Source organism: Xenopus laevis, chromosome 3L (genome assembly GCF_017654675.1).
Source record: "Xenopus laevis strain J_2021 chromosome 3L, Xenopus_laevis_v10.1, whole genome shotgun sequence".
Classification (NCBI taxonomy): domain Eukaryota; kingdom Metazoa; phylum Chordata; class Amphibia; order Anura; family Pipidae; genus Xenopus; species Xenopus laevis.
The window spans coordinates 17,563,202-17,591,030 of NC_054375.1; the positions used below are offsets into that span (position 1 = coordinate 17,563,202).

At 42.9% G+C, this 27,829-nt stretch overlaps 1 protein-coding gene across 2 annotated transcripts in view; it reads left to right on the forward strand.

Annotated features, from left to right (window-relative positions):
• Positions 1–26,489, forward strand: part of itk.L (IL2-inducible T cell kinase L homeolog) — a 52,938-nt gene extending 26,449 nt beyond the window's left edge. The window contains exons 5-17 of one of the 2 annotated variants that reach the window (XM_041586019.1): positions 10,283–10,323; positions 11,207–11,352; positions 11,570–11,635; positions 12,461–12,515; positions 15,813–15,892; positions 16,328–16,461; positions 16,573–16,647; positions 24,229–24,400; positions 24,828–25,044; positions 25,157–25,221; positions 25,624–25,742; positions 25,880–26,037; positions 26,282–26,489. In XM_041586019.1, coding sequence (XP_041441953.1) covers positions 10,283–10,323; positions 11,207–11,352; positions 11,570–11,635; positions 12,461–12,515; positions 15,813–15,892; positions 16,328–16,461; positions 16,573–16,647; positions 24,229–24,400; positions 24,828–25,044; positions 25,157–25,221; positions 25,624–25,742; positions 25,880–26,037; positions 26,282–26,353 — 1,400 coding nt within the window. In that variant the 3' untranslated portion in view covers positions 26,354–26,489. Of the gene's footprint in view, positions 1–10,282; positions 10,324–11,206; positions 11,353–11,569; positions 11,636–12,460; positions 12,516–15,812; positions 15,893–16,327; positions 16,648–24,228; positions 24,401–24,827; positions 25,045–25,156; positions 25,222–25,623; positions 25,743–25,879; positions 26,038–26,281 lie in introns of both variants that reach the window. The other variant, XM_041586018.1, reaches the window with a different exon arrangement.
• Positions 26,490–27,829: the final 1,340 nt, after the last annotated feature.

The window sequence follows — 27,829 nt, forward strand, 5'->3', positions numbered from 1 at the left end:
CAGTAACACCAAAAGATTAAAGTGTTTTAAAGTAATGAAAATATCATGTAGTGTTACTCTGCACTGGCAAAACTGATCTGTTTGCTTCAGAAAAACTACTTTAGTTCATATAAACAAGCTACTGTTTAGCAGTCGTGTAAATTGAAAAAAGGCAGGTTAAATAGCGGATAAACGACAACACCATTATCTGCTGTGTATCCTAAGCCTTTTCTCCTTTGAATGGCTGCCCCCATTGCTACATAGCAGCATATTTATATAAACAATAGTAGTGTTTCTGAAGAAAACACAGCTGTTATACCAGTGCAGGGCAACAATGCATTATATTTGTATTACTTTAAAACACTTATTTTGTGATGTTACTGTTCCTTTAAACTGAGATTTTGGAAAAACTGTAAAAAATAAGTAATGGAAAGTAACTGAAAAAAGTCTTTCTTCTACGTCCCTCCATGTTAGTACATATGGGGGGCATTGCCCCTCCCAGACCTGGAGGTAGGACCTATAACATAGCCAATCAAAATTAATCATGACCTATAAGACCACATGACCTCCTCCTCACCACTGATATTTTTTGTCCTACTGGACATGGAGGTAGGATCTCCCTTCTCACTCTTTTTATTTTTTGTGAATTTTGAGAGAAAGCAAACAGTTTTTGTTTTTTCTTTTGTATTTTTTGTTTATTTTTTACTTCTGTGTGGACACAGAGGGATGATTCCCAGATAATGGAGAAGAATTTACCTGATGCCTCAAGACGCATAATCTGTAAATTATCGCTTATTGGGAAGAAATGCAGGTGTAGGCATACCCATGGTCCTAGCCCTGGGCTAAAATAGCCCCCTGCTATATGCCCAGCGAGGCACAAGATTCAATCTAGTGCTTTTTGGGAAGAGACACAGTTGTGGGCTTCCCACATTGTTACCTGTGAGCTTTTTGTTTTTTCTTTTGTATTTTTTGTAAATTTTTTTACCTCTGTGTGGACACAGAGGGATGATTCCCAGGTAATGGAGAAGAATTTACCTGATGCCTCAAGACGCATAATCTGTAAATTATCGCTTATTGGGAAGAAGTGCAGGTGTGGGTATACCCGTGGTCTTAGCCCTGTGCTAAAATAGCCCCCCTGCTATATGCCCAATGAGGCACAAGATTCAATCTAGTGTTTTTTTGGAACAGACACAGGTGTGGGCTTCTAACATTGTTACCTGTGAGCTTTTTGGACTCTCCATTTTGTTTTGAGTTACGTGAGGCTTTACAGAACTTTACAGAACTTCTGCAAAAGGGCAATGGGTATGCATATGGGCTAGTTATAACAGCCTGAAGCTGGTGAGTATGATTCTTCAGTATATACTGTGTGTTTTAAAATGCTCAGTGCACTGGGAAGTCTGCATGCTAATTATGTCCCTCAGCTGAGAGCTATCAGGGCTTTGGCTGGAGTTTCCATCCAGCTAATTAGTCACCTTTCAGCCCCGTTGCTATTGCTGTTTAATATTTTAAGCTTTGTATGGGTGAACCTGCATCTTCTGTGCAGCCACAGAAGTTATATTGGCTCATGTTACTAAGGCTCTTAACAAGCAGTGTTCCACCGGACTGGATATTCCTGCTGACAAGCCTGAGCTATCTGGTAAACTGCCGATGTTCCTTTGACTTCTTGTATTATATGATGTCTTATGTTGTAAGCTGGAGTCCTCTGTGCAAAATGCACACAAGGTACTTTCAGTACTGGCTGGTGAATCTCTCTGCTGAAGCAGTGTGGTACCTGAATCCGGTGAGTATGATTTATCAGTATCCACGGTGTGTTTGAAACATTCATTACACTGGGAAGTCTGCATGTTAATAAGCAAATTATGTCCCTCAGCTGAAAGCTATCAGGGTTCTAGCTGAAGTTTCCATCCTGCAGACTAGTCATTGCTATCAGGTAAGGTGCAGATACTCCTCTGGGCCTCTTTGCTATTATTGTTTCTATTATCCTCTCTGCAGACACAGCGGTTATATTTGCCTTTTATTAAACAGGGTGCTTGCAGGGTTGGCTGGAGGCTTGCACTGCTGAAGCAGTATGGTAGCCCCTTCCTTCCTTACAATGAGTCTGCTCAGTGCTGTAACCTGATGTCATTGGGCCCCACAGCAAATTCATTTTAGGGCCCGTAACATATCCAGCGGTTGTGCTCTTTTACCAATATATATTGAAATTGCTCTTTATTTGGGCCTCATGGGGTCCCTATACCTTTTGGGCCCACCTGCAGCCACAGGGTCTGCTTCCTCTGTAGTTACACACCTGAGTCTGCTCCTAAGAAGCAGCCTGCCACCAAGTATCTGACTGGATTATTCCTACTGTCTAGCGCATATTTTCTGGTTGTGTGCCGGTGTTCCTCTGATTTCTTGTATTGATGTCATCTGAGGTCTTAGGTTTGTGAGCCTGAGTTCTCTGTGCAGACACAGTAGGTATGTGTGCTTTTATTACACCTGGTATTTCCAGGACTGGCTAGGGGTTTGTTCTGCTGTAGCAGCATTGTGTACCCCATTTTTTCCTAGGATGTTTCCACACTTAACAGGCAGTGTTCCGATTTATATGGTGTCTTTTTGTGTGATGTAGGCCTTCTCTTAGATATTCTATTCCTATCTGGTGGTTTTTGTTGGGAGCTCAGTTGTAGTTATACTACATCTACTGAGTTTTGGTAGCTGTAGGTTTCCCTTCTTTAATTGTTGGTAGATTGAAGGGCACTTACTGTTATGTCTGCTGGCACCTTAACAGGCTTGAAGCCAGCTTGTAGTCTATGGCCCTTTGTGTGGCCTCGGGCCTCTCGCCAGGGAGCTGGGTTTGTGTGGCCTCTGGCTTTCATTATGGCCCTTGGCTTGGGTTAGAGCGCTTGTTTTGGTCCATGGCTAATCATGGCCCTCGGCTAATGGGTCTGCTGGCCTTTTACCATGGCCCTCGGCTCATGGTTCCTCTGGCCTTTTACAAGGGCCCTTGTTCTGCTGGCCTGTTGCATGAGCCTTTGGCTCATGTGGTCTTTTACCCGTGGCACATTTCTTTGGTTGGCCTTTTAACTTAGGTGCTTGCTTGCCTTTTACCAGGGTTCTTGGGCTGTTGGCCTTTTTCCGTGGCCCTTGGCTAAGGTGGCCGCTAGTTTTTATTATAGTCCTTGGGAGCTTGTGGCTGCCAGCCTTTGCTGTGACCTATGGTGCATAGGCCACTGGCTAGGCGGTGGCGGCTGATAGACGTGGTTACTGTTCTTGCTGCGGCCCTTGGCGGGCATGTCTGTTTGCCTTACGGCAATCCTTGGCAGCACAACAGCCATTGGTTTTGACTTTTCTACAATCCTTGCAGGCTTGGTTTTGGTTACACCAGCAGTAGGCATGATGGGCTATTTGGCTGGATCTAATATGGGTTGTACCAACAGCTGGTGTTTGCTCTGAGTTTCACAGCCCATAGCTAATTTTGTTGCTGATTGGTATTCAGCAGCTGCGGTTGGTTATATGTTGTCGGCTTACAGCTAATCTTTGCTTCTGCCTTACATGCATTGTTTTTGGTCTTGTATGCCTCTGCTTATCAATAAGGCTGGCTTGTGGACCAGGGTTTTGCAAGTTCAACAACTGGCTTGTGCTCCGTTGTTGCATGTGTGGAAATTGACTTTTGTGTCGGGTGCCAGTGCAGTTGGTGACCTTGCCTCCAAGGGTGGCATTCACAATAGCTGGCTTATGTACTATTGTGTACTACTTATGTATTGCTTTGTATTAGAGTTCCACTCTGGTATTTTGCATACACTGCAGCTGATGGGCATCTTGGCCTGTTAGTGTGAGTATGGCCTTGCACATCTATGTTGTAATACATAATAGCTTGCTGGTCCACCACTGGTTTGCATGTATGGTGGCTGGCTCATTGCCAGTGGATTGTGCATCATTGCTGGTTGGTACCAGTGTGTAGGCTATAAGCTTCTGGCATGCCTGATTTTGGATTGTGACCCCAGCTGTTTGCTGGTTTAGTAGCCTATTGGATTCAGTATGTATGGTCACAGGTTTGGTTCAGTTTTTGCATAAACTGTAGCATTGTGCTGCTTGAGATGTAGTGGAGCTTTTGTGTGTGTTTTTCTAGAACTGTAATTGGCTTGGGTCCCATTTGCTTGCTTGTGTAGCAGTTGGCTGGGGCCTTAAAGGAGAAGGAAATACCCTGGGTGCAAAAACCCTCCCCTGTGTTGCCACCCATCCCTCCTCCCCCCTGGCCTACCTGTCCCGCCGGGCAAATGCCCCTAACTTGTTACTCACCCCCTCTGCGCAGGTCCCGTCCACGGAGCTCACAGGCACCATCTTCTCCCAAGCGGTCTTCTTCCTGCTTTGATCAGCGTTTTTGGCGCATGCGCAGTAGGAGCATTTACCGGTACGGATCTACTGCCATGCGCCAAATGTCACAAAGTTTTCCGATTTCACTTCATGACATTCGGCGCATGCGCAGTAGATCCGTACCGGTAAATGCTCCTACTCCGCATGCGCCAGAAGATGCCGATCAAAGCAGGAAGAAGACCGCTTAGGAGAAGATGGCGCCTGTGAGCTCCGTGGACAGGACCTGCGCAGAGAGGTGAGTAACAAGTTAGGGGCATTTGCCCTGGGGGACAGGTAGGCCAGGGTGGAGGAGGGAGGGGGGGCAACACAGCGGAGAGATTTTTGCGCCCAGGGGGTTTCCTTCTCCTTTAAGTCACGTTTGGCTGGTCCAGCAGCTTATCCTTGTGCTGTTGTATGCCCAATTTAGATTGGTGGTTGGTGGAGCTACTGGGCAGTACCAGCAGGGCTCCACACTAGTTACAATTATATGCTGATTTATGATAACCCAGAGTTGGTGTTCATCTAGTTAAGTCTTCATTAGGTATTATTAGCATGGAGTTGGTGGATCTTGGGCTGATCTCTGGTGTGGAGTTGACTCCGGCCAGCACTGGTGTGAGCTGCTTCCATTAAGCTGCCAGACTAGGCTAATGGGGGTCAAGTCTTTTTAGGGCCACTCGCTATTGCTGTATTTCTCCAGCACTAGTGATAGATGCATCCAAGTTGTGTTTCTGATCTGATTGGTTTCCTGGTGGTTTCGAGGGTGTTTTAGTTCTGAGATGGCCGTTGCCATCATTCTGGTTATTACTAAGGAACCTTTTGTTTTAACAGTTGCAGGATTTTTGTTCTTCCCCAGGTGTGGTTTTATGTCAGATCCTTTTTTAATCTGCAATGCTTGACCCTCAAGTGCCGGTCTCTGTAATTTAGTGGTTGATTTTGTAGCTCTTGTTGTCAATTGCTTACCATGTCCTAGGAAATGTTGTTCATGTTCTTGTGCCTTTTATCTACTTTTATCTACCTTTTTCAGGAGCTATACATTTTATCAGCTTCCTTGTTGGATGGATGTGATGCTGGCCTTATTATTCAGGGCCTCCTTAGTATCAAGTTTGGTTATTGCCTTATGTTGCTTATTCCCACCCCTTGTTTTTGGGGCATGGCTTGGTAGATCCCATGTGTACTGACATGGAGGGATGTAGAAGAAATAGAGAATTTTACTTACCTACTTGACCTAAATTACTTTTCTTCTAGTCCCAACATTTTCCCATCCCAAGTTAATTATGTTGGTTACTGTACTGCAATGGCAAAAGTATAACTGGTGAGGAGGAAGTTATGTGGTTTTATAGGTCATGATTAATTTTGATTGGCTATGTTATAGGTCCTACCTCCAGGTCTGGGAGGGGCAATGCCCCCATGTGTACCAACATGTCGGGACTAGAAGAAAAGGAATTTAAGTCAAGTAGTTAAGTAAAATTCTCTATTTATTTCTGGTGAACAGTTGAACTGGAAAAAGTATTTGGAAGGTGAACAAACCCTTTAAAGGCACTTTTATTGTTTTATTTATGTCCCCTTTAATTGTGCCCCGGGGAGACACTCATTCAGATAGCAGTCTCTTTGGGACACAGCAGGTAAGAACATAGGGCATTAAAAACCTTAGTCTGTGAACCATGCTCCATGTGATTTCTCCCCAAACTCTTCCCAGTCTTAGTGTTCCTATCCGCTTTACCCATAAGAATACTTGTGCCAGAGAATAGTAACTATTTTAATTTCTAAAATCAGCATTTTGGCACCCTGTGAGTTTAGTGCGTGATGTAAGGAATTCACCTATACTCCTGATTGTTTTCATAAGCAGCGATGTACTGGTCTCATATGTGTTTGTAGTTATGATTTCAGTTGTTAATCATCAGGAATATTTACCATATTTGATCTTATCCGTGCTCTATAACAAAGCTGCACCATATAATATAGTATATCATGTACAGTATAATATATCTGAGCTTTGCATTTGCACCACTTGCACCATGGCACATACAAAGTGCATTGAGCTCACATCAGACATACAATATAAGGCTCTCAATACTACTTGCCCCAGCAGAATGGCATGCTGGTACGCTGACTGGAAAACAAAGTGTCCACTTTTTCATGGCAGGAGCAAGTTACGATGTAAATGAATGACATTTATAGTAGGCAAAAAACATGGTGCAGTCATATTGCCCCCTGTACCTGTGTCAGCAGCCATCATACTACCCCCTGTACGTGTGCCAGCAGCCATCATATTGCCCCATGTACCTGTGCCAGCCGCCATCAAATTGCCCCCTGTACCTGTTCCAGCAGGCATCACATTGCCCAAATGTATCTCTACCAGCAGCCATCACATTGCCCTCTGTACCTGTGTCAGCCGCCATAATATTGCCCCAGTGTACCTGTGCCAGCAGCCATCATATTGCCCCCTGTACCTGTGCCAGCAGCCATCATACTGCCCCCTGTACCTGTGCCAGCAGCCATCATATTTCCCTAATTTACCAGTGCCAGCAGCCACCTTTGTATATGAGCCCCTAATGTCTCCTAGACGTTGGCTGATATGTTGGCTGGTACAGGGAGACATTTCCCTTGCCACACACAAGTGCTTCCTTCAGTAAATCAGTTTATACACCTAGCTTCTTGCTGTGTTTGTCCCCCACCCTCAGCACCTTCCTGAGCCACAGATACCATCTATTTTCCTTCCTCTGTCTCATTTCCCACCTCTTTGTATGTTTTCTTTCAGCATCAGCACATATGGGCGCTTTTGCTTTGTGGTGGTATATACTTGTAACTTCAGCTACTGCACATTGCTTTTTGTCTTGGGAGAGGAAAAATACATTTCTAATCACTATCTCACTGGCAAATCGATTTGAAGGCTTGTTAAGGGATCACATTTAAACTTTTGTCCTAGTGAATGGCATCACGAGCAGCAATCAGCATGGCTTTATCAAGGATAGTAACTCAATACAAACTCACGTGCACACTCAGGCCCTTTCAGTCACGATTACGCTCGGTGCACAGCTCCTTAGGGAGACGGCCCTCCCAAAAATTACTGGTAGAGAAACAGAAGCAGGCTGGCACACACAGCTATTCAAACCGGGGTGCAACCCCTGGTACGTTTATTGCGTCACAACGTTTCGGGGGCGTGGCCCCTTCGTCAGTAGATGTGATCGATTTGGATTTTGCCAAAGAGTTTGATACGGTTTGCACATGGATAGGAAACTGGCTACAGGATCGGGTATAGAGGATGGTTGTTAATGGTACATTCTCTACTTGGAGTAAGGTTCTTAGTGGGGTCCCTCAGGGTTCGGTATTGGCTCCACTTTTATTTAAATTGTTCATTAATAACTTAGCGGAGGGTATTGTAAATAATGTATCAGTGTTTGCAGATGACAAAACTATCTAGCCCAATCGTGGCATCCTTGCAACAGGATCTTGACAAACTAGCAATCAGGGCAGCTAAGTGGCAAATGAGATTTAATGTTGATAAATGTAAAGTCATGCACCTGGGATGCAAAAATATCCAAGCTTATACCCTGCACTTATACACTACACTAGGCAAATCCATTATGGAAAAGGACCTTGGAGTCCTTGTAGATGATGAACTTGGCTGTAGCAAGCAACGCCAGTCCACAGCATCAAGGGCAAATAAGGTCTTGAGCTGTATTAAAAGAGGCATAGAGTCACGGGAGGGGGGTGTCATTCTTCCACTGTATAGAGCACTTGTAAGGCCCCATCTAGAATATGCCGTACAGTTTTGGTCTCCATCACTCAAACAGGACCTTATTGTATTAGAGAGGGTACAGAGAAGGGCAACTAAGCTGGTAAAAGGATGGAAAATCTTGGCTATTTGCAGATGGCACAAAACTATCTAGCCCAATCGTGGCATCCTTGCAACAGGTTCTTGACAAACTGGCAATCAGGGCAGCTAAGTGGCAAATAAGATTCAATGTTGATAAATGTAAAGTCATGCACCTGAGATGTAAAAATATCCACTTATACCCTTAATGGGACTGCACTAGGCAAACCAATAATGGGGAAGGACCTTGGAGTCTTTGTAGATGATAAACTTGGCTGTAGCAAGAAATGGCAGTCAGTAGCATCAAGGGCAAATAAGGTCTTGAGCTGTATTAAAAGGGGCATAGATTCTCGGGAGGAAGGGGTCATTCTTCTACTGTATAGAGCACTGTAAGGCCCCATCTAGAATATGCCGTACAGTTTTGGTCTCCAGCGCTCAAACATTATTGAATTAGAGAGGATACAGAGAAGGGCAACTAAGCTGGTAAAAGGCATGGAAAATCTTAGCTATGAGGAAAGACTGGCCAAGTTGGGTTAAGAAGAGGCGCTTAAGGGGGGATATGATAACTATGTATAAATATATAAGGGGATCATACAATAATTGTACCAGTAGGTCTTTCCAGCTGACGCGAGGGCACCCATTCCGATTAGGTGAAAAGAGGTTCCACTTAAATATTTGGAAGGGGTTTATTTTTATAGTGAGAGCTGTGAAGATGTGGAATTCTCTCCCTGAATCAGTCGTACAGGCTGATAAAATTAGATCTTTAAAAAGGGGTTGGATGGCTTTTTAGCAAGTGAGGGAATACTGGGTTATGGAAGATAGCTTATAGTACAAGTTGATCCAGGGACTAGTCCGATTGCCATTTTGGAGTCAGAAAGGAATTTTTTCCCCCTCTAGGGCAAATTGGAGAGACATCAGATGGGTTTTTTGCCTTCCTCCCGACCAACTAGCAGTTAGGCAGGTTAAATATGGAAAGGTTGAACTAGATGGATGTGTGTCTCTTTTTCAACCAAACTTAGTAATGTTGCTATGTAAAAGCAGTGAGTCACTTGACTTCCCATGAAAGCACTGTTAGTAGCCCACTTGTATGGTTCCCAATTAACTGATATGGCTACAGGCTTCAGGTCCCATGTATGGTAGAAAGTGGCCATGGAATTATATTTTTGGTAGGGTTGAGGCAGGTCATGACACCCCCCCTGCTGAGTTAAACTGCACAAATAAGCAAAAATCTTTTGAAAACAAGTTATTGATAGCATCATGTTGTCACAGTCCCATGAAATGGGTATAGAAATTTCCATGACAGGGTAGATATCCTATTACTGTACATGAAACTGACTGGTGTTTTGTTTACCATTTGGGGGAAATAGTTTGTGGCTTTGATAGAATGTTCCTGTCTGCATCTCTCATACTAGTGCGAGTTGTATCTTTTCCTCAATCAGCATTGTGGTGACTGCTGTTAAATCACCCACTCTGCTTCTATCTATAAGGGGCACCTTACCCTGTAAACGGATGCACCCTATCACTCTCTGGTTCTGAATTTTTATCAGCATAGAGGTTTCTGTAACCTATGTAACAAGCACCATTGCAAAAGTACTGCGTCTTTAATTTCTGGTTGTTACAATTATATAATTAGCCTTTATTTAAATAGTTTGTCAAATTCTGCAGCTCATTACAGAGATTATACATCATTCCCATCAGTCCCTGCCCCCGTGGAGCTTACAGTCTACGGTCCCTGTGACTTTCACACATGCAACTCACTACAGTCAAGTAACATGTTCTTTGTAATGTGAAATTCCCATTATAAAGAATCCCCTAAATATATTGAATACACACAAAGGGGCAGATTTATCAAAATGTAAAATTAGAGCTCACTGCAGAACAAGCCTCCCACTTCCTATTCTTTCACCCAATGATACACCCAGTGTTACATCAGTAATGGGCTACCTGCACTGCTGCAGATGTAGTACTACAATTCCCAGCACCCCACAGTGGGTAAGTAATAGCCCCTGGCTTGCCCTTCCCTGGACAATTAACAGAAACTGTATATACAGCAAGGCTGGAGACTGAACTTACATTTGTTGATTGAATTTACCAGTATTACTAAGCAATTCCTGTACTTGTCTTTCTGTAACTCACTGCTGCTATATGCTTCCCTTGCAGCCTCAAAGAAGCCTCTTCCCCCCACACCCAATGACAACACGGTACGTATATTGGTATCTACTGCCCCACACTCTATATTCTACATCACTTAAAGCTTTCCTAGTTCCAAGATATCTATCTATCTATTTATCTATCTATCCTATTCTATCTAATCTATCCTGTTCTATCTAATCTATCTTCTATCTAATCTATCTTCTATCTAATCTATCCTCTATCTAATCTATCCTCTATCTAATCTATCTGCTATGTAATCTATCTAATCTATCTATCTATCTATCATCTATCTATTTTTATTCTACAGCATTTACAGCTTTCCTAGTTCCAAGATATCTGTCTGTCTGTCCGTCCGTCCATCTATCTATTTATCTTTCTTCTACCTATCTTCTATCTAATATATCTAATCTGTCTATCTATCCTTGTCAGCATGCCTATTAGTGCATATGTCAAACTGGGAGATAGGAGGTCACAAGCTCTCTGCAGACTGTGCCCCTTCTGGAGACAGACTTACTATTATATTGCACATGAAAGTGACCTGCAAATGTGGCTTTGGAATGACTTGTTCCTTTTCTCACTTTCAAACTGATGAGTTACAGAACAGAGAAATTCATTCAGAAACCATAAAGAGAATGCAAGAATAAATTGAGCATTTGCATGTTTTTGTCTCTATTATGTTATAAGCCAATTCTCATATAACATGAGAAAGGTTTACATTGTAACAAGTTAATGCATTGGTAAATCCCAAGCAAGTCAGGTGTACTCTATTGCACTGGAATTTATGGGAAAACACTACATTGTGGGAAAAATTTTTTATTGTTCCTAGCATATCACATTCTTAAATGGGTCCTACAGATATTCCTATATTCCAGATATTATGTATTTCTTTTTAATGACCAGTTAGGTTCCTGTGTTTTTATCTCTCTCCAGGTGAGCCAGGGGAGCCAAAGCTGGGAGGTGGCGCTGTATAATTACAGAGCACAAAGCAGCCAGGAGCTGACACTATGTAGAGGGGAAGAGTATATGCCGCTGGATACTTCAGAGCCTCATTGGTGGAAAGTTCGGGACAAGAATGGGTGGGTATTGACTTTAATTGAGGGCTGCATTCTAGGGCTGAAAAGTGCTGCTTTAATCCACTCTAATGGGTAAAATGGCAAAGGGCCTCTCTAGGGCAGGGACTGCAGTGAATAGTTGGCCTGTAGTTTTCATCCATGTATAAAACTTTTTTTCTTGTATATTGGTGACAGTGTTCCTTTAAGTCTGTACAAATGGCATTTGATGTGACTGTTGCAGGCATGTGGGACATGTACCCAGCAGTTACCTGGCCAAGAAGACAGAAGACAGCCTATTGGCTTATGAGTAAGTGACTGAAATGGGTCCTATTTCCTACCTTAAGTTGCCCTTGAAATTCAACTCCCAAAGAGCCAAGATGTAGTCCAACTTCTATAAAGAGAGGCCAGCCACTCCATGGAAGCTATGGACAGTAGGCAGTGGCAGCCAATGAGACTGCAAGAGAGGGGTTCGCACACTCCTGAAGCGTTAATAGAGGAACTTCCTACGTGTTGTATGTACATGTTGTTTGTGGGAGCCGAACTTCTATTCTACTCTCTTTGCTATTCTTAAATGCTTTCCCACATCCTGCTACACTATATACAGTATTTCTACTTGCCATCATCATTACTGATTTATACAACGTGTGGCCTGAAATCCTATGCTCTGATGGCATGGTGTATAATAATAGTGATGACTATCTACGGCCAGTGGTGAACAGTGTAGTTACCACTACCAGCCAAATGACTGATTTTGATCAGTCTATTATAAAATAGATAATAAAGCAAAGATCATATTGGTTGCCATGGTTAGCTTCATTGCATAATAGCCCCTAAATAAGTGTATCAGTGTGTTTCTAATTCCATCCATTCAGCATGCGGCACACATAGCATATTTATTTATAGGGGTAGGGTAGTTCACCTTCAAAATCAATTTTTCTATGATGTAGACAGTGGTATTCTGAGCCATTTTGCAATTGGTGTTTTTTTAATTATTTAGCTTTTTGTTCAGTAGCTGGGTGCTTGGGCCCCAGTTAACTTAGAAACAGGTAGTATTTTGGAAAATGAATAGAAGAGTACCTGAATAGGAATCTTAAATAATGCTGATTATCCTTTTTTTTTATTTATTTTTCAGTTGGTACAACAGAAACGTTAGCAGGAACTTAGCAGTAAAATTATTGACAGACAATGTAAGTATTTCAGTTTGAGCAAATATGCTGTTTCTCTGCATTTCTGTATTATTATGTACCGTATATAAGCCGAGGTACCTAATTTTACCTACAAAAACTGGGAAAACTTATTGACTCGCGTATAAGCCTAGGGTGAGAAATGCAGCAGCTACTGGTAAGTTTCAATAATCAAAAATTGAGGCATGAGTGGGTTAAATGTTTTTGAATATGGTTTTATTTCAAATAAAAACAGTAAACTACCGTAACTCTGTAAGTGGAGAAAGGGTCAATATGGTATCAACAATGATACTTTAAAAGTACAACCACCTGAGCTCAATCAGCAACCAAGTTAAAACACAAAAAGTTAAAATCCTTCAAAACTGGATTCCTCCTCATCATCTGTTTGTCCAAACAGAGCTTTAATTTCAGCTGGTGTGAGGATGTCAGCATAGACATTGTCATTATCATTGAGTTCGCAGGCATCACCATCACTGCTGTCATTCTCATACAATGCGCAGTCTTCACTGCCATCCATAGCATTACTAATGCCACATTTCTGGAAGGCGCGTTGCACCATGTCCTCTGGAATATCTTCCCATGCATCTCGAACCCACTTTGCTATTAATTCAATGTCAGGCTTTGTTAGATTTCCAGCTTTTGTCAGTTTAGCTTGACCAGATGACATCCATTCATGCCACATCTTTCGCACACGGTCTTTGAAAGGTTTATTTAAAGACACATCGAGGGGCTGCAATACAGATGTAAGCCCACCTGGAATAACAGCCAAAGTAACTTGAGAAGACTTTGCCAATTGTTTTATGTCATCAGATGTGTGGGCTCTGAACATATCCCAAACTAGCAATGATGGTTTCTTTTTTAAGGCTGCTCCTGGTCGTGCATTCCAAATTTCTTCCAGCCATTTTTTTGTTCCGTCTGCATCCATCCAACCTTTAACATGTGCACGCACTGTAATTTTTGGTGGGAATTTTACCTTTTTAGGCAAGGTCTTTCTTTTAAAAATAATGACAGGCCGCAGCTTAGTTCCATCAGCCAAACATGACAGAACAACTGTGAAATGATTTTTTTCATTTCCTGTGGTTCTGAGGAAAATAGTTTTGTCTCCTAAACTTGCCACAGTTCTGTTGCTTGGAAGATCAAAAGTCATAGGTGTTTCATCCATATTCCCAATATTTCCCAGGTCATAGTTATGAATCCTTCTTTGTTTTATGATGAATGATTGGAATGACATCACTTTTTCTTCAAGGTCTTGCGGCAACTTCTGTGAAATCTTTGTTCTCTGTCGCAAACATAGGTCAAACCTATTCATGAAGCGGGTACACCATCCTGCTGACGCAACAAAATTTTCAATGCCTGGTGCTTTATATTTGTCATCCTTAGCCATTTGAAGGGCACGTAAGCGAATTCCCATGCGTGTTACGCAGTAACCATTTTGACGACACTCCATAACCCATTTATGCAATTCAATCTCTAAAGCCCCATAAGAAGTTGTTGAACCACGTCGAGCTTTTTTAGCCTTTGGGATCTTTTCCAAGTCAGCCTTCATTTTCCGCCACTCCCCCACTTGTTTTTCATCAACACAAAATTCCCTACTTGCAATACTGTTATTGCTTTCTTCTGCTCTTGACACAACCTTCAGTTTGAAACTAGCTTCGTATGACCTGCGTTTTTGTTTTGGTCTAGGATTAGCGGTATCGGTATCCATTTCTAACAGGATAAAAAAAAAAAGTCAGTCCCCCCATATATACAGTAAAATAACCTTATAAAACAGCCCATGTATGGTACGGTATATATTTATGAATTCAGTTGGTGGTTAGGAATTTCCTAATGTATCACTGGTTGCCCACTAGAGAAACTCACCCCTTACATGGCTATGCTATAGACACAAGCCTTTAATGTGTGTTACCAAAAAGCCAGGCAGGACTGCTGCTTATAATGGGGATCAGATAGGATCTGTGCAGCCACTGGGACAGAATGTTCTGTTATACAGATAGCTAGAATCTCAGCTGCCATAAAGCAGGACAGGACTGCTGCTTACAATGGGGATCAGATAGGATCTGTGCAGCCACTGGGACAGAATGTTCTGTTATACAGATAGCTAGAATCTCAGCTGCCATAAAGCAGGACAGGACTGCTGCTTACAATGGGGATCAGATAGGATCTGTGCAGCCACTGGGACAGAATGTTCCGTTATACAGATAGCTAAGGGGGGGCAGCCAATTATTTCAGTAATGTTATGATGTGCTCTGCTGTACTAAAAAATTTACGAAAATAATGCTACCAGGGCTGCAGGATGGCAGAGCAAAGTAAAAGTACTGTGCCCACCCCCCCTCCTTGCCCCTATTTGCTGATGCAGAGAGAAACCTGAGCCATGGGCATGCTGCCCAATCTCCATGCTACCTGCCATTTAATCTTGCTAAGCTCTTAACTGTAGGAGTGATGGGAGTTGTAGTTCAGTTCAGGCATGATAGGAGGCGTGTGGATTAGGGAGGGGAGCGTCATTGGGGCAGGCAAAAAAAGGTAATAAATACAATCACTGACAGGTGTGAACGAGAGATAATTCAGGAGAAAGGATTCGCACACCTCTTACCCTCTCTGAACTTTGCCTGACTACGGTACCGTAATTATGTCACATGGAATCCATAAACACACTTCTGAGCATCTGATTGGACAGGGATAAAGGGGAGGGCCTTTTTTCATTGGCTAACCGACACCATTCAGGAAGTGCGCAACTGCCGAGTGCCCTGCTCACAGCTCAGAGACGCGCCAAAGATTTTACCGGTAAGCAGGTCAGAAGCGCAGCTGCAGGTCAGGTCCAGGACAGCTGCAGGTCGGAAGCGCAGCGATCAGCAGGGGAGAGGCTCGCGCATCGCGCAGCAGTCAAATAGGTAATTTTTTTTAACTGAACCGGATAACGGATCCCATACCACTGTGTTGATTTCCTGCATTTCACGCTCTGAGTGAATATCTACCCATAATATTTAGTGGGTGCCCGACCTCCCCCCCCCAAAGTCAAATAGGTAATTTTTTTTAACTGACCCGCGTATAAGCCGAGGCAGCGTTTTTCATCTTATTTTGGGTGCTGAAAAACTCGGCTTATACGCGAGTATATACGGTATTTGTGAAAACTTCCATACTGTTTGGCAGTACAGTATGAGGGTATAGCTTATGTGTCCAGAACATTTCTTCTCTCTATATTTGTATTTATATGTATGGGTAGGCGTTGCAGTATTGTATCCCTCTCACGGTTCAGTATAATGTCTCTCATCAGCACTGTGTCTGCCTTTTTTTTCTCCTTAGGGTAAAGAAGGGGCCTTTATGGTTCGAGACTCAAGGCAGTCAGGGTTGTATACTGTTTCCATCTTCACCAAAGCTCTGGGGTAATGGAGATGACTTACCTATTTTTAACCCCTCCCCAAAGCTCCATCTAGTTCAGTTAAATCATAGATATTGATTTTCCATGTAACTGGAACTCACAACCAAAGTATTAATAATGCTAGAGTAACTATGCTGTAGGGGGCATAAAGCAAAGTCTTATAGCACCCTCAAACCTTAGGGTAGACAAACAATTGAAATACTGAAACTTCATATGAGCCATTGCCTCTGTTGAGCCCTTTATATTCCTGTCCCCCAGCAGTCAGTGCTGTGCTTGGTTTTATGGCCCTGCCTTTAAGATGGGCTTGGAAATCATTTTGACTTTGTACATTGATCCATGGATAGTTTTTCCCTGCCATAGAAAATAGGGAACACTTGTTTGTCATGTGAAATAAGATTATTAATCTGCCCTATTAATGTTTGCTTTCATTTGTATCCAGCGAGAACAACCATGCAGTGAAACATTACCATATCCGCCAGACAAGTGACTTCCCAGCCAAATATTATCTGGCAGAGAAGCACATCTTCAGCTCTATCCCTGATCTCATTAAATACCACCAGCACAACGGAGCAGGTACGTATGTGTCTTTCTGTATCATCACACACATCTTATACACAAACATATATGACCAAAGGTCTCAAAGGAGAGCCCTTAGTTCCCTTGCTGTTTGTATGATTGTTTCAGGCCTGGTGACCCGTCTTCGCTATCCTGTGTGTTCCTGGAAGGAAACTGCTCCTGTAACTGCCGGGCTCAGCTATGGTGAGTTCCCTTTTCTGTACATTGCTTCCCTGCTCAGTGGTCTCTATGTCCACAGTAGTGTTGGACTGACCCACAGTGGTACCAGGGAAAATCGTGGTGGGCGCTGCGCTAATCCAGTGGATCTTTTTACCAAAGTACACCACCATCGAATGCACCTGATAGGCATAATGCCACTGCACTGCCAGTCTGCCTTTGCTGCACTTACTTTTATTCCTGCAGGCAGGACTCAGACACCCCCAATTTCTTGTATGCACCTCTACGCTGGTAGCCATCTCTGATGATGGCACCAGCTGGGCATTGGGGCCCTTGAGGTTAGGTTCTCAGGTGTGCTTCAGGGGCTCCAGTCCAATACTAGTTAAAGAAGACTTTTATGTAAAGGGGAACTTTACCCAAAAACTGCTTTTTTTCCCAATGAAAGATAATGTCATGTTAACCAGTGTATTTTAGTGATAGTTTCCAATGGTTTTTAATTCTAAATGTAATTACAAATGGAAGCAGTACTCTTCTAGCTGATGTATTCTCTACACTGCTGGTTCTGACTTCAAACAAGGATAACAAACTAGTAGGAGAATGGACTGACCTAGACATGGTTTTGCACATATAAGTAAAACAGTTGGTTATAAAGTCAGTAAAACAATTAGTAAAATATTTAGTAGTATTTAATATATAGTAGTAGTCAACGGGAGTTATTTTCAGTTAGAAGAATGTGATCATGCCCCCTCTACTGAACAGAAAAAATAGCATCTATAAAGGTACATATAGCATCTGTGTTCTCATAGCGGAAGGCCAGTCACTGTGTAGCAAGGTAAGTGATATGCTATATACAGTTCTTTCTCAGTCGGCCCTACCTGTCAGTGCAGGACGACTGGGGTTAAGTTGATCCTCTCTGGAGGCAGAACAAACTGAAAGTTTTCTCCAATCCCCTCATTCCTCCTGGCTCTACCTCTTCCTCCAGTTTTTTCAGTTTGTCCTGTTTTTTTCTCTTTTTTTATTAATCTTTTTTTTATTCAAGACAACACTTCAAACAAGGAAGAGGCTCCTGGAAGAGAGCCTCATTACAAGGTAGAGCCCTCATTGTGTGCTCCCATTCCTGACACACATCCAGATTATGGTAGAGCCCAGATAGCGTGCTCCTTGTTTTTCTCATATATTAGGATATACTCGGTAGAGCCCCTTAGTGTGCTCCCATGCATCACAGCAGAGGTAAGGGAGTCTGAGAGCTCCCGGCTTCACACCCAGGTTGAGCCCTTGTTATTATACTGCCCTGCACCAAGCCTGGAGTGCTCCCTGTTTTTACCTGGTTCAGACCACTTGGTAGGCTAAGCAGCAGCATGGGCACATTCATTAGATGACGTCACACGCCTCTAAGCGCCATTTCCAGCGCTTCTTCCAGGTTCAGGAAATCCAGCAGAGCGTCACAGCACAAGCGCTGCTTCACTTGGTTGGCGTGCAACAGACACGCTCCCGGATTAGCCGCGCACAGTCAAGGCAACTCCTGGTTTCAGCGGTATTGCGCTTAAGTCTATTAAGCGCCACTACAGCGATATCTCTTCAACTGCCAACCAAGGTACCAGTAAGAGTGCTACCATATAAGGTACTATATTTTCTATCATGGCCAATACAAATGAGGACTTAATATACTTAATAGAGGAGATTGATCTCCCAGACAAGACACGCAAAGTAAAGGCTAAAGTTAAGAAGGCAGTAAGAGGCCAGACTAAACTGAGAGATCACTCACCTTCTCCTATACTAAATGAAGAGGGTACTGAATTTGGTAGACAAATTACTGCTGCAGCAATTGTGCATGCACCTCAGGAGTCACAACAGCCAACTGTTGACACTACTCCGGCACAGCCCTCCACTGATTTATCACAATTAATGTCCTGGATACAATCCACTATACATACATCTGTTAAACAGGCAGTATCATCTCAAGCTATACCACCTTCAGGAAAGGTAAAGAGGAAAAGATCTCCCTCGCCTACACCACACCTAGAATCTAATTCAGATTCATGTCACTCTTCAGAAGAGCTTAGTGCTATAGATTCTGATAATGACTTTTCTTCAGATGACCAATCCACAGGTTCAGATGAACCTTCTAGACAACCTGAGGATATTAGGTTTCTCCTTAGAGATATATTCACCACCTTAGAGATCAAGGAGGAACAAATATCCATGTCTAAAGCAGAAATAGGAAATACCGCAAGAAAACCTAAATCCTTTCCAGTATGCAAATATCTTGCCAATTATATTGAAGCACAATGGCAGCAACCAGAAAAGAAATAAAATATTCCGCAAACATTTTTTAATTCATACCCTTTACCAGATGAGTACAAGCATTGGGACAAAGTTCCCAAAGTTGATCCACCTATTGTCAGGTTATCACGCAATACTACTCTGCCAGCAGAGGATGCAGGAACACTAAAGGATCCAATGGATAAGAAAATAGATTTGGCCCTCAAGCATGATTTTCAAAACGCAGCAGCCATTTTGAGACCTTCAGCAGCATCTGCCACAGTAGCAAAAACAGCAAAATTTTGGTGGCAAGAGTTAAGAAGACAACCTCCAGACACCCCGGATCAGGTAACACAGGAGCTAGAGAAAGTTAATGCGGCACTATCTTTCATAGGAGATGCAGCTAAAGCTTCAGCAGCATCCATTTAATCTCGCAGAGCTCTTTGGTTACAGGGGGCAATGGTGCCTTTCTACCTCAGGGTAAGCGACCTAGACAAGAATTTCATAGGCGCAATTACCACCATAGGCCTTGGTCCTCTAATAACAGACAACAGAGGAATCCTAGATCTCAGCCCCAACACCAGCCAACCAGAAGGTTCAAATCTCCGTGGCACACCCAACAAAAGTTTACCCGCAAACCAAAACCAGCAAAAGGGCAGGATTCCTCACATCTACGTTCCGGCTCTATCTCCAGTAGGAGGAAGGTTAGGCGACTTTACACAAAAATGGCAAGATTCCATAACGGACTCTTGGGTTCTAAACATTCTAGAGCACGGTTAATCGATTCCCTTCACCAGAAAACCTCCAGAACACAGATTTGTAACATCCTTCATACCATCCGATCCTACCAAACAAAGAGCCCTCTTCGTCATTGTGCAAGACCTACTAAACAGCCAAGTCATAACTCCAGTTCCTCGACAATTTAGTGTCAAAAAAAGATGGTGGCTTCCGTCCAGTTCTCAATTTACAACCACTGAACAGGTTTGTCAGATGCAAAAGATTCAAAATGGAATCCCTTCCCTCAGTCAAAAAAGTCTAAAACCAGAGGTATTCATGACCAAGATCGATATCTGTCAGGGAGCCGGGAGCTCCCTCCAGGGAGGTAGTCAGGATCAAGGAGGAAGCCCTCTTGAGGGATCAAAGTCGCGGTGTCCAAAGGGTTAATCAAGCGGAAGGTCAGAGTCCAGGCAAGAGTTCACAGGCAGATCAGGATCAAATAACAAGTGTTCAGGTAGAGGGTCAAAAACCAAGACAGGAAACAGGCTGGAAGCTGGAAACAAGGTGGGAGCAGGCAACAAGCAAATAACAGGAACCCAGGATTCTAGATAGCAAATCCTATTCTTGGGGCGCCATTCTGGTGCCACAGTGACGTCATTGACATTCTTATGCTGGCGTGCTTGCGCCGGCGTGTTTGCGCATGCGCGTTTACACATGTTGCGGCACTGGCATCCCATCGCCCACGTGGGCCGACTGGGCGCCGCCATTTTGGATTCTTCGCCGCCGGGAGCAGACGCGCCTCTTCGCGCTCCCGGCGGCCTTGACAATATCAAAGACACGTATCTGCATATAATACACAAAAGCCATTTATATCCTTATAAACGATGAGTTCTGATGTCATCCTTTATAAACGGTGAGTTCTGATGTAATTTCTGTCATGACTCACTGAGTTCCTTGACCTGTATAAAAACATTCGGGCACGTGTTTTTATATGGTCATGAAACTCCTCGGTAATATTCTTATATTTTAAAAGAGGGGGTACTATATTCACTATATACCGATCAACCGTTTTCACCAAAGGTTTCTTCGGTTTGCCATAGGCTGTCCCCTTCGGCCTAACTTCTGCACCCAGAGTATTCACCAAAGTACTGGGGGCCCTATTGGCAGTTCTTTGACTCAAGGGTATGAGAGTCGCAGCCTATCTCGACGATCTTATAGTCATAGCAGACTCAGAATCAGAAGCCGCGTCCCACACAAGACAATGCCTGTTCACACTTCAGATCCACGGTTGGCTAATAAATCACAAAAAAAACATGCTCCAACCAACACAGGTAAAACAGTTTCTGGGGATGCACATGGACTCACAGAGCAGAAAGTGACACTACCACTTCCAAAAGCGCTAACACTACAAAAGGCAGCCCGAGACATCATTGTTCAACTTCAGCCATCAGCATTAGACATCCTCCATCTATATGGACTAATGGCAGCCAGTATAGAGGCCCTCTCCAATGGGAGTTTCTGAGACTGGAACAAGGATCATCAAAATCTCTCCCAGTCAATCACTATCTCACCAGTTGCAAGACAAAGTCTCACTTGGTGGGCTCATCTTCCCAACTTTACCAAAGGCAGAATATGGGACCGTCATTTACAGGAGGTAATCACAACAGACGCCAGCCGAAAGGGTTGGGGTGCAACATGGCCACCCATGGTGTGCCAGGGCGTGTGGTCTGCTCAAGAGCTCTAGCTCCACATAAATGCCCTCGAGTTGAAAGCAGTTTACTCCTGCATTGGCAAGCAGACCTAAAAGGCAAATACGTCAGGATTCAATCCAACAACAGCACCACAATTGCTTACCTGAATCGGCAGGGAGGAACGAGAAGTGTCTCAGCGCTTCAAGTAGTATCCAACATCATGTCATGGGCGGAATTCCATCAGGTCCTCCTATCGGCAATCTTCATTCCGGGAGTCCTCAATTGGGAAGCGGATTATCTGAGCCGCAACACACTAGACCCATGGGAATGGCGTCTAAAACCATCAATCTTTCAACAGTTAGTGAGGAAATGGGGTCTTCCCTGCGTGGATGTCATGGCATCACGGTTCAATGCTCAACTTCCGAACTTTATGACAAAAGTACACGATCCAATGGCAGTAGGTTTAGATGCACTCACCTGCCCGTGGCAATGTTGCCTAGTGTATGCATTTCCTCCCATACCACTTATTCCACACCTCTTACACAAGATAAGATTGGAAGGAATTCTCACAATTCTCATTGCTCCATGGTGGCCACGCAGAGCGTGGTTGGCAGAGCTGATGCAAATGTCAGCAGCGCAGCCCTGGTCACTTCCCTTACTCCCAAACCTTCTGTCACAAGGACCAGCACAAGCAGAGCACATACACAAGCTAAATTTGACGGCTTGGCTGTTGAAACCAACCTATGGAAACGGGAAGGTTTCTCAGACCCAGTAATTTGCACATTACTATCAGCAAGAAAATTGTCCACAGCCGCGGCTTACCACAAAATTTGGAACATTTTTATTAACTGGAGCAGAGAACGCAACATTTCCTGGCAATCATGTCTTTCCACTCATATCTTAGACTTTCTACAACATGGAGTAGAGAAAGGCCTCAGCACTTCTGCTCTCAAAGTTCAAGTGTCTGCCCTATCAGCCCTATGTCATAAACAATGGGCCTCAGTACCAGAGCTTAGGCTATTTTTTCAGGCACTAAAGAGAATTCACCCTCCAAGGCGAGACCCTGTCCCGCCCTGGGACCTTAATTTAGTGCTTCAGGCTCTCCAAAGACCACCCTTCAAACCACTGGCAATGGTAGACCTCAAGTTCCTGACCTGGAAAGTAGTTTTCCTTCTTGCCATCTGTTCTGCTAGACGAGTATCTGATTTGGCAGCATTATCTTACCAACAACCTTGGACTATATTTCATCAAGATAAAGTGGTCATTCGAACAGTTCCTTCTCATCTCCCCAAAGTCACATCAGATTTTCATATCAACCAAGAGATTGTGCTCCCTTCCTTTTGTCCTAAGCCAACGAGCATTAAGGAGCAGCAATTACACACACTAGATGCAGTAAGGGCTCTCAAGTTCTACAGCCACAGAACTGCTGAGTTTCGAAAATCTGATGCCTTATTGGTACTGTTTGGCTACAACAAAAGAGGGCTACCAGCCTCAAAACGCTCAATAGCTAGATGGTTAGTAGCAACCATACAAGAGTCATATAAGATTATGGGATAAGTGGCACCTTCCCAAGTTACAGCACATTACACTAGGAAGGTCAGTGCCTCATGGGCAGTACACAACAATGCTTCCATGGAAGCAGTTTGCAAAGCAGCTACTTGGAGTTCATTGCACACTTTTGCCAAGTTCTACAATTTAGATGTTATGGCTTCTTCAGCAGCAGCCTTTGGCATGAAGGTGCTACAGGCAGCAGTAGCACATAGATAGCTCCTGCATAGTTAGTCAGATGTTAATGTTTTTTCTTACAGTTCTGTATAATGCCCACCCTTTTTGGACGGCTCTAGGACATCCCCAGTCGTCCTGCACTGACAGGTAGGGCCGACTGAGAAAGGGAGATTTTCTTACCTGAAAAATCCTTTTCTCATAGGCCCGTACTGTCACTGCAGCATCCCTCCCATGGGGTGCCGGGTTTTTTGCTGCTCGTTCATCAAGTTAGTTAGGTAGTTAGGTTCTTCTGTCTCCATTGGCAGGCTTTGTTACTAAACTGGAGGAAGAGGTGGAGCCAGGAAGAATGAGGGGATTGGAGAAAACTTTGTTTGTCCTGCCTCTAGAGTGGATCAATTTAACCCCAGTCGTCCCGCACTGACAGTACGGGCCTATGAGAAAAGGATTTTTCAGGTACGAAAATCTCCCTATAGGGCATATCAGTTTGGCTTAAAGGGCAAGTCAACCCCAAAATAAAAATTTACCTAATAACAGAAAACATAATTCTGAGCAACTTTGCAATATAAATTCTTTACACATTTTCTATGGTTTTTAAATTATTTGTATATGTATTTCTGGTGAAAGCAATGTTTGTCCCTTTTCTATTCTCTGCCCTGGTGGCTTGGATTGATCCAATGTAAGTTAATTAACAGACCTGTCTTCCCTGGGGATTTGAAACTTTGCAACATTGTTTAAAAAGTAACAACCAGGAGTTAAATGCTGCTTTCAATAGCAGTTGTTTTTTTACAAATAACTTTAGAAAGCACTGACATTTTTTAATGAATGTATTTCAGAAATTTGCTTATAATTATGTGTTCTTTTATTAGACACATTTTTATTATTAGTTTGGGGTGACGACTTTTAATATGTTGTAGAGAGTGCTATTCTGAAACAATCTGCATTCGGTCTTCATTTTTTATCATTTGTGATTTTTGAATTGTTTAGCAGCTCTCCAGTTTGGAATTTTAGCATCTCCCTGATTGCTAGGGTTTTAATTGCCATAACAACCAAGCAATGGTTAGAATGAGAATCTTTTTATAAGCAGGAGTGGGTCTGAATCCCTTCAGTTAAACACATTTCTAACCGATTATTGAAATGTATTCTTATTGACATGTTTACAGTTGATGATGCTATTAATGGTATTTTGAGCCCTCCTTTGTTCTGTGATCAATAGGCAAATGGGAAATTGACCCCACACAGCTGACACTCATACAAGAGATTGGCAGCGGCCAGTTCGGGGTTGTACACCTGGCAAAATGGCAGGGCATAACCAAGGTGGCAGTAAAGATGATTCGAGAAAGGATGATGTCTGAGGAGGATTTTGTGGAGGAAGCACAGGTGCTTATGTAAGTAGAACTTATCCTTTTTAAAATCAAATAGATTTCCAAGCCCATAGCAGCTAGTGATGTGTTTGGGACCCTCCCCTGTCTCTATCCATCCTTTATCATACCTGCAGGGGAAGAACCCCACCACCTACATCACCAAGGCAGCAGGTGTAAGGGCTAAGGCGGTCGGTCTTCCAATACCGGTGCCTGTACCCACCTCAGCTTGAACCAGCAACACTGTTTTGTGACCCGAAACCAAGCACATGTGCATCACTAATAGCAACTGATAAGCAGTTGGCTTTTGCTGGTCAGCGTCAGCTATAATAATGATATCTGATATCTGGTTGATATAAATATTAATTACAGGGCTAGGGCCTATATCCCTATAAGATTACTGTTGACACATACCCACTAGATGCAATGTTTTCCTTTTTCTTCTCTTTTACAGGAAACTTTCGCACCCTAAATTGGTGCAGTTCCTAGGAGTTTGCACCCAACAGATACCCATTTTCTTAGTGTTTGAATTCATGGAAAATGGCTGCCTGTATGAATACCTGCGCAATCATCGAGGGAAGATCTCCAAGGAAACAGCTTTAGGGATGTGCCAAGATGTGTGTGAGGGAATGGAGTATTTGGAAATGTCCAATTTTATTCACAGGGACTTGGTAGGTTTAATAAGTCATGCTATGTGCATAGATGGAGGCAAAGCACAAAAGTGATCTGGGTCTTGGTTGTAACTTAGTTAATTTGATAATTTGTTAATAAATTCTCCAATAGGCTGCTCGCAACTGCCTGGTGGGGGAATCATTGGTTGTCAAGGTTTCAGATTTTGGGATGACCAGGTAAGCACAACTCATTTCAGGTTCAGAAACCATTATAAAAAGAGAATTTCAAACTCAACCATAAATTACTGTATAAAGAAGCAGTTGTCAGACATTAATAAAATCGCTACTTGAAGGTCCCCCTTAGGATATGAAATGGGTACAGCTATAGGAATATGAATATTGGTTTATCAGTTATAGGACAGCAAATACATATTCACGCCAGAATCTCATTCTAACTGCCTTTTCTTTTAGGCATATCTATGAGCTCAAATGGCCACTGTAACTAATCTTCAGGCTGAACCCCTCCTCTAAGTTCCATCCTGGGGAGCAGCCCCATTAACTATAAACCAATCTCAATGTCATGGGCAGGAAATATAGATAAACGTATTTCATTTATCTTATGATATCATGTATTGGCAGGTTTGTTCTGGATGATCAGTACACCAGCTCCACTGGCACCAAATTCCCTGTTAAATGGTCGGCTCCAGAAGTTTTCCGTTTTGGACTTTACAGTAGCAAATCTGATGTGTGGTCATTTGGTAAGTAGCTGAAATTAATTTTGTTCTGTGCGTTTCCCGGCAGACTGATGACCCCCATTCACATTCTGATGGTGGGGGTCAGTGTTTAGCCCACTTCAGTTTAACCATATGTTACCCTGCTTTTCTCTCTCCTTTAGGAGTGTTGGTGTGGGAGGTGTTCAGCGAGGGTAAGATACCGTTTGAACATCTTTCTAATTCCGAAGCTGTGGAGAAAATCTCAGCTGGACTGAGGCTCTTTAAACCCAAGATGTCTTCTGAAAGGGTGTACAAGATGATGAACAACTGCTGGCAAGAGGTACTGGGAATTCACTATGTACACAGATAACCTGTTGTATCCCTAAAGCAGTCACAGATACACTGGTCTAAAACATAGGACTACTGGCAGTATTAGAATGACAGTGGCATGTTGTATAGTCAAAAACACTGACCATAGAACTGGCGATGTCGGCATCATTGCACTGGGTGGGTAGGGGGCTAGGTGAGTGGCAAGTAAAAGGGTTTTTATCATTTTTTAATTACTTTTTCATTTAATATTCTAGAAAACTGATATACGCCCGACATTCCACCAACTTCTAAGAGAGATCATGGACATTCTAGAATGTGACATGTGACCTGCTGGCCATGATGGGAGATATGACATATCCATTGTCCAGTGGCTGGTAAACAGCCATTGATGGGGAAAGCTGGACTCTGGGAGTCAAAGCAGAACTGTCAGGCACCCCACATTAAAGGACACCAGTGCTTACATATAAGATTCTGAATTGATTAAAGTTTTCATAAGAACATTTTGCAGAATCCATATTGCTACAAGTTATATCACCGGAATTATTTCAGCTTCATTTCTAACTCTGCTCTCTTCAGACGTTTTGACCTAAAGATCTTTGATGGGCAATATGGGGGTTGAAAACATCATTAGCAAGCTATACAGCAAACATTTTGTGGTTCTCTGGTTTTCTTGTAGCTCAACAACTTTCCCATCCCTGCATGACACATTTTTAAAGATTCTTTAATGCCAGGCTAGACTTTTTTTTTTTTTTTTTTTTTTTAATTGTTTTTATTGAAAATCAGACATGTACATCCATGAAAACATTTGGACCTACCAGAGGCCCACGTTAATAAGTGGAAAAACATATAGTTACATGTACATGTGTCATAAAGTCAATAATGAAATAGAATGACAAACTGAAGAATAAACAAATAAACCGGGAGTATATGCGCTGATATAGTAAGGTAGATAAAAAAAAACCCAAAGTATTTCCTTAGGTCAAGGTCGATTACCGCAAATATGAAGCCAAAAGCCTGTTAGTTCGTTGAGTCCTGGGGGGCGAGGTTAGAGCTGTTGCGTTCCCACAAAGAGTAGTTTGAACATAATGAGAAGTTTCCCGTAGTAGTGGATTATCCCTAAGAGTTTCTAAGTCATACCATGTAGTGTTTTGAAAAGTATATGTGGTTAGATATTTAAGTGGATATGGGAGGCTATTGATGTAAGTTCCCCAAACAGAGAAGAATTTGTCTACCTGTTGTTCTTTTTTGGCCGTGGCCTCCAGCCAGCCCATATGAAAGATTTAATGTAGCTTTTGTTTAGTAAGTGGAAGGGGTGGGCTGTCCATAGAGAGCCATTGGTGTAAGATTGCCTTTCTAGACGCTGCTGCCAATCGGGTCGCCAGGTGTTTCTCTTCTCTAGTTAAGTTTGTATATTGTTTTACCGAGCTAAACAATGCCCATTCTATATTAGGTTCAATCAATTTGTTAGTTATCTGCGTCCAGTAGGAGGAGACATCCAGCCAATAGTCTGTAATTTTAGGCCAAAACCAGAACATGTGCAAGAGATCTGCTTTGGGGGTTTGACATCGAGTACAACCATCCGAGGGGAGATTACCCATTTTATAACGTCTTTCGGGGGTTTAATATGAATTGTGGAGAATCTGTATGGTCATTTCTTGAAATCGACTGGCTGGGAGCAACTTCATCATTCGGATATGGAGTTTCAAGATGTCCGTGGGGTTCATTTGTGGTATGGATAGCGTCCAACAGGCTAGACATTTAATATTCCCTATTAAACATGTATATATGCTTAACCAATCAGA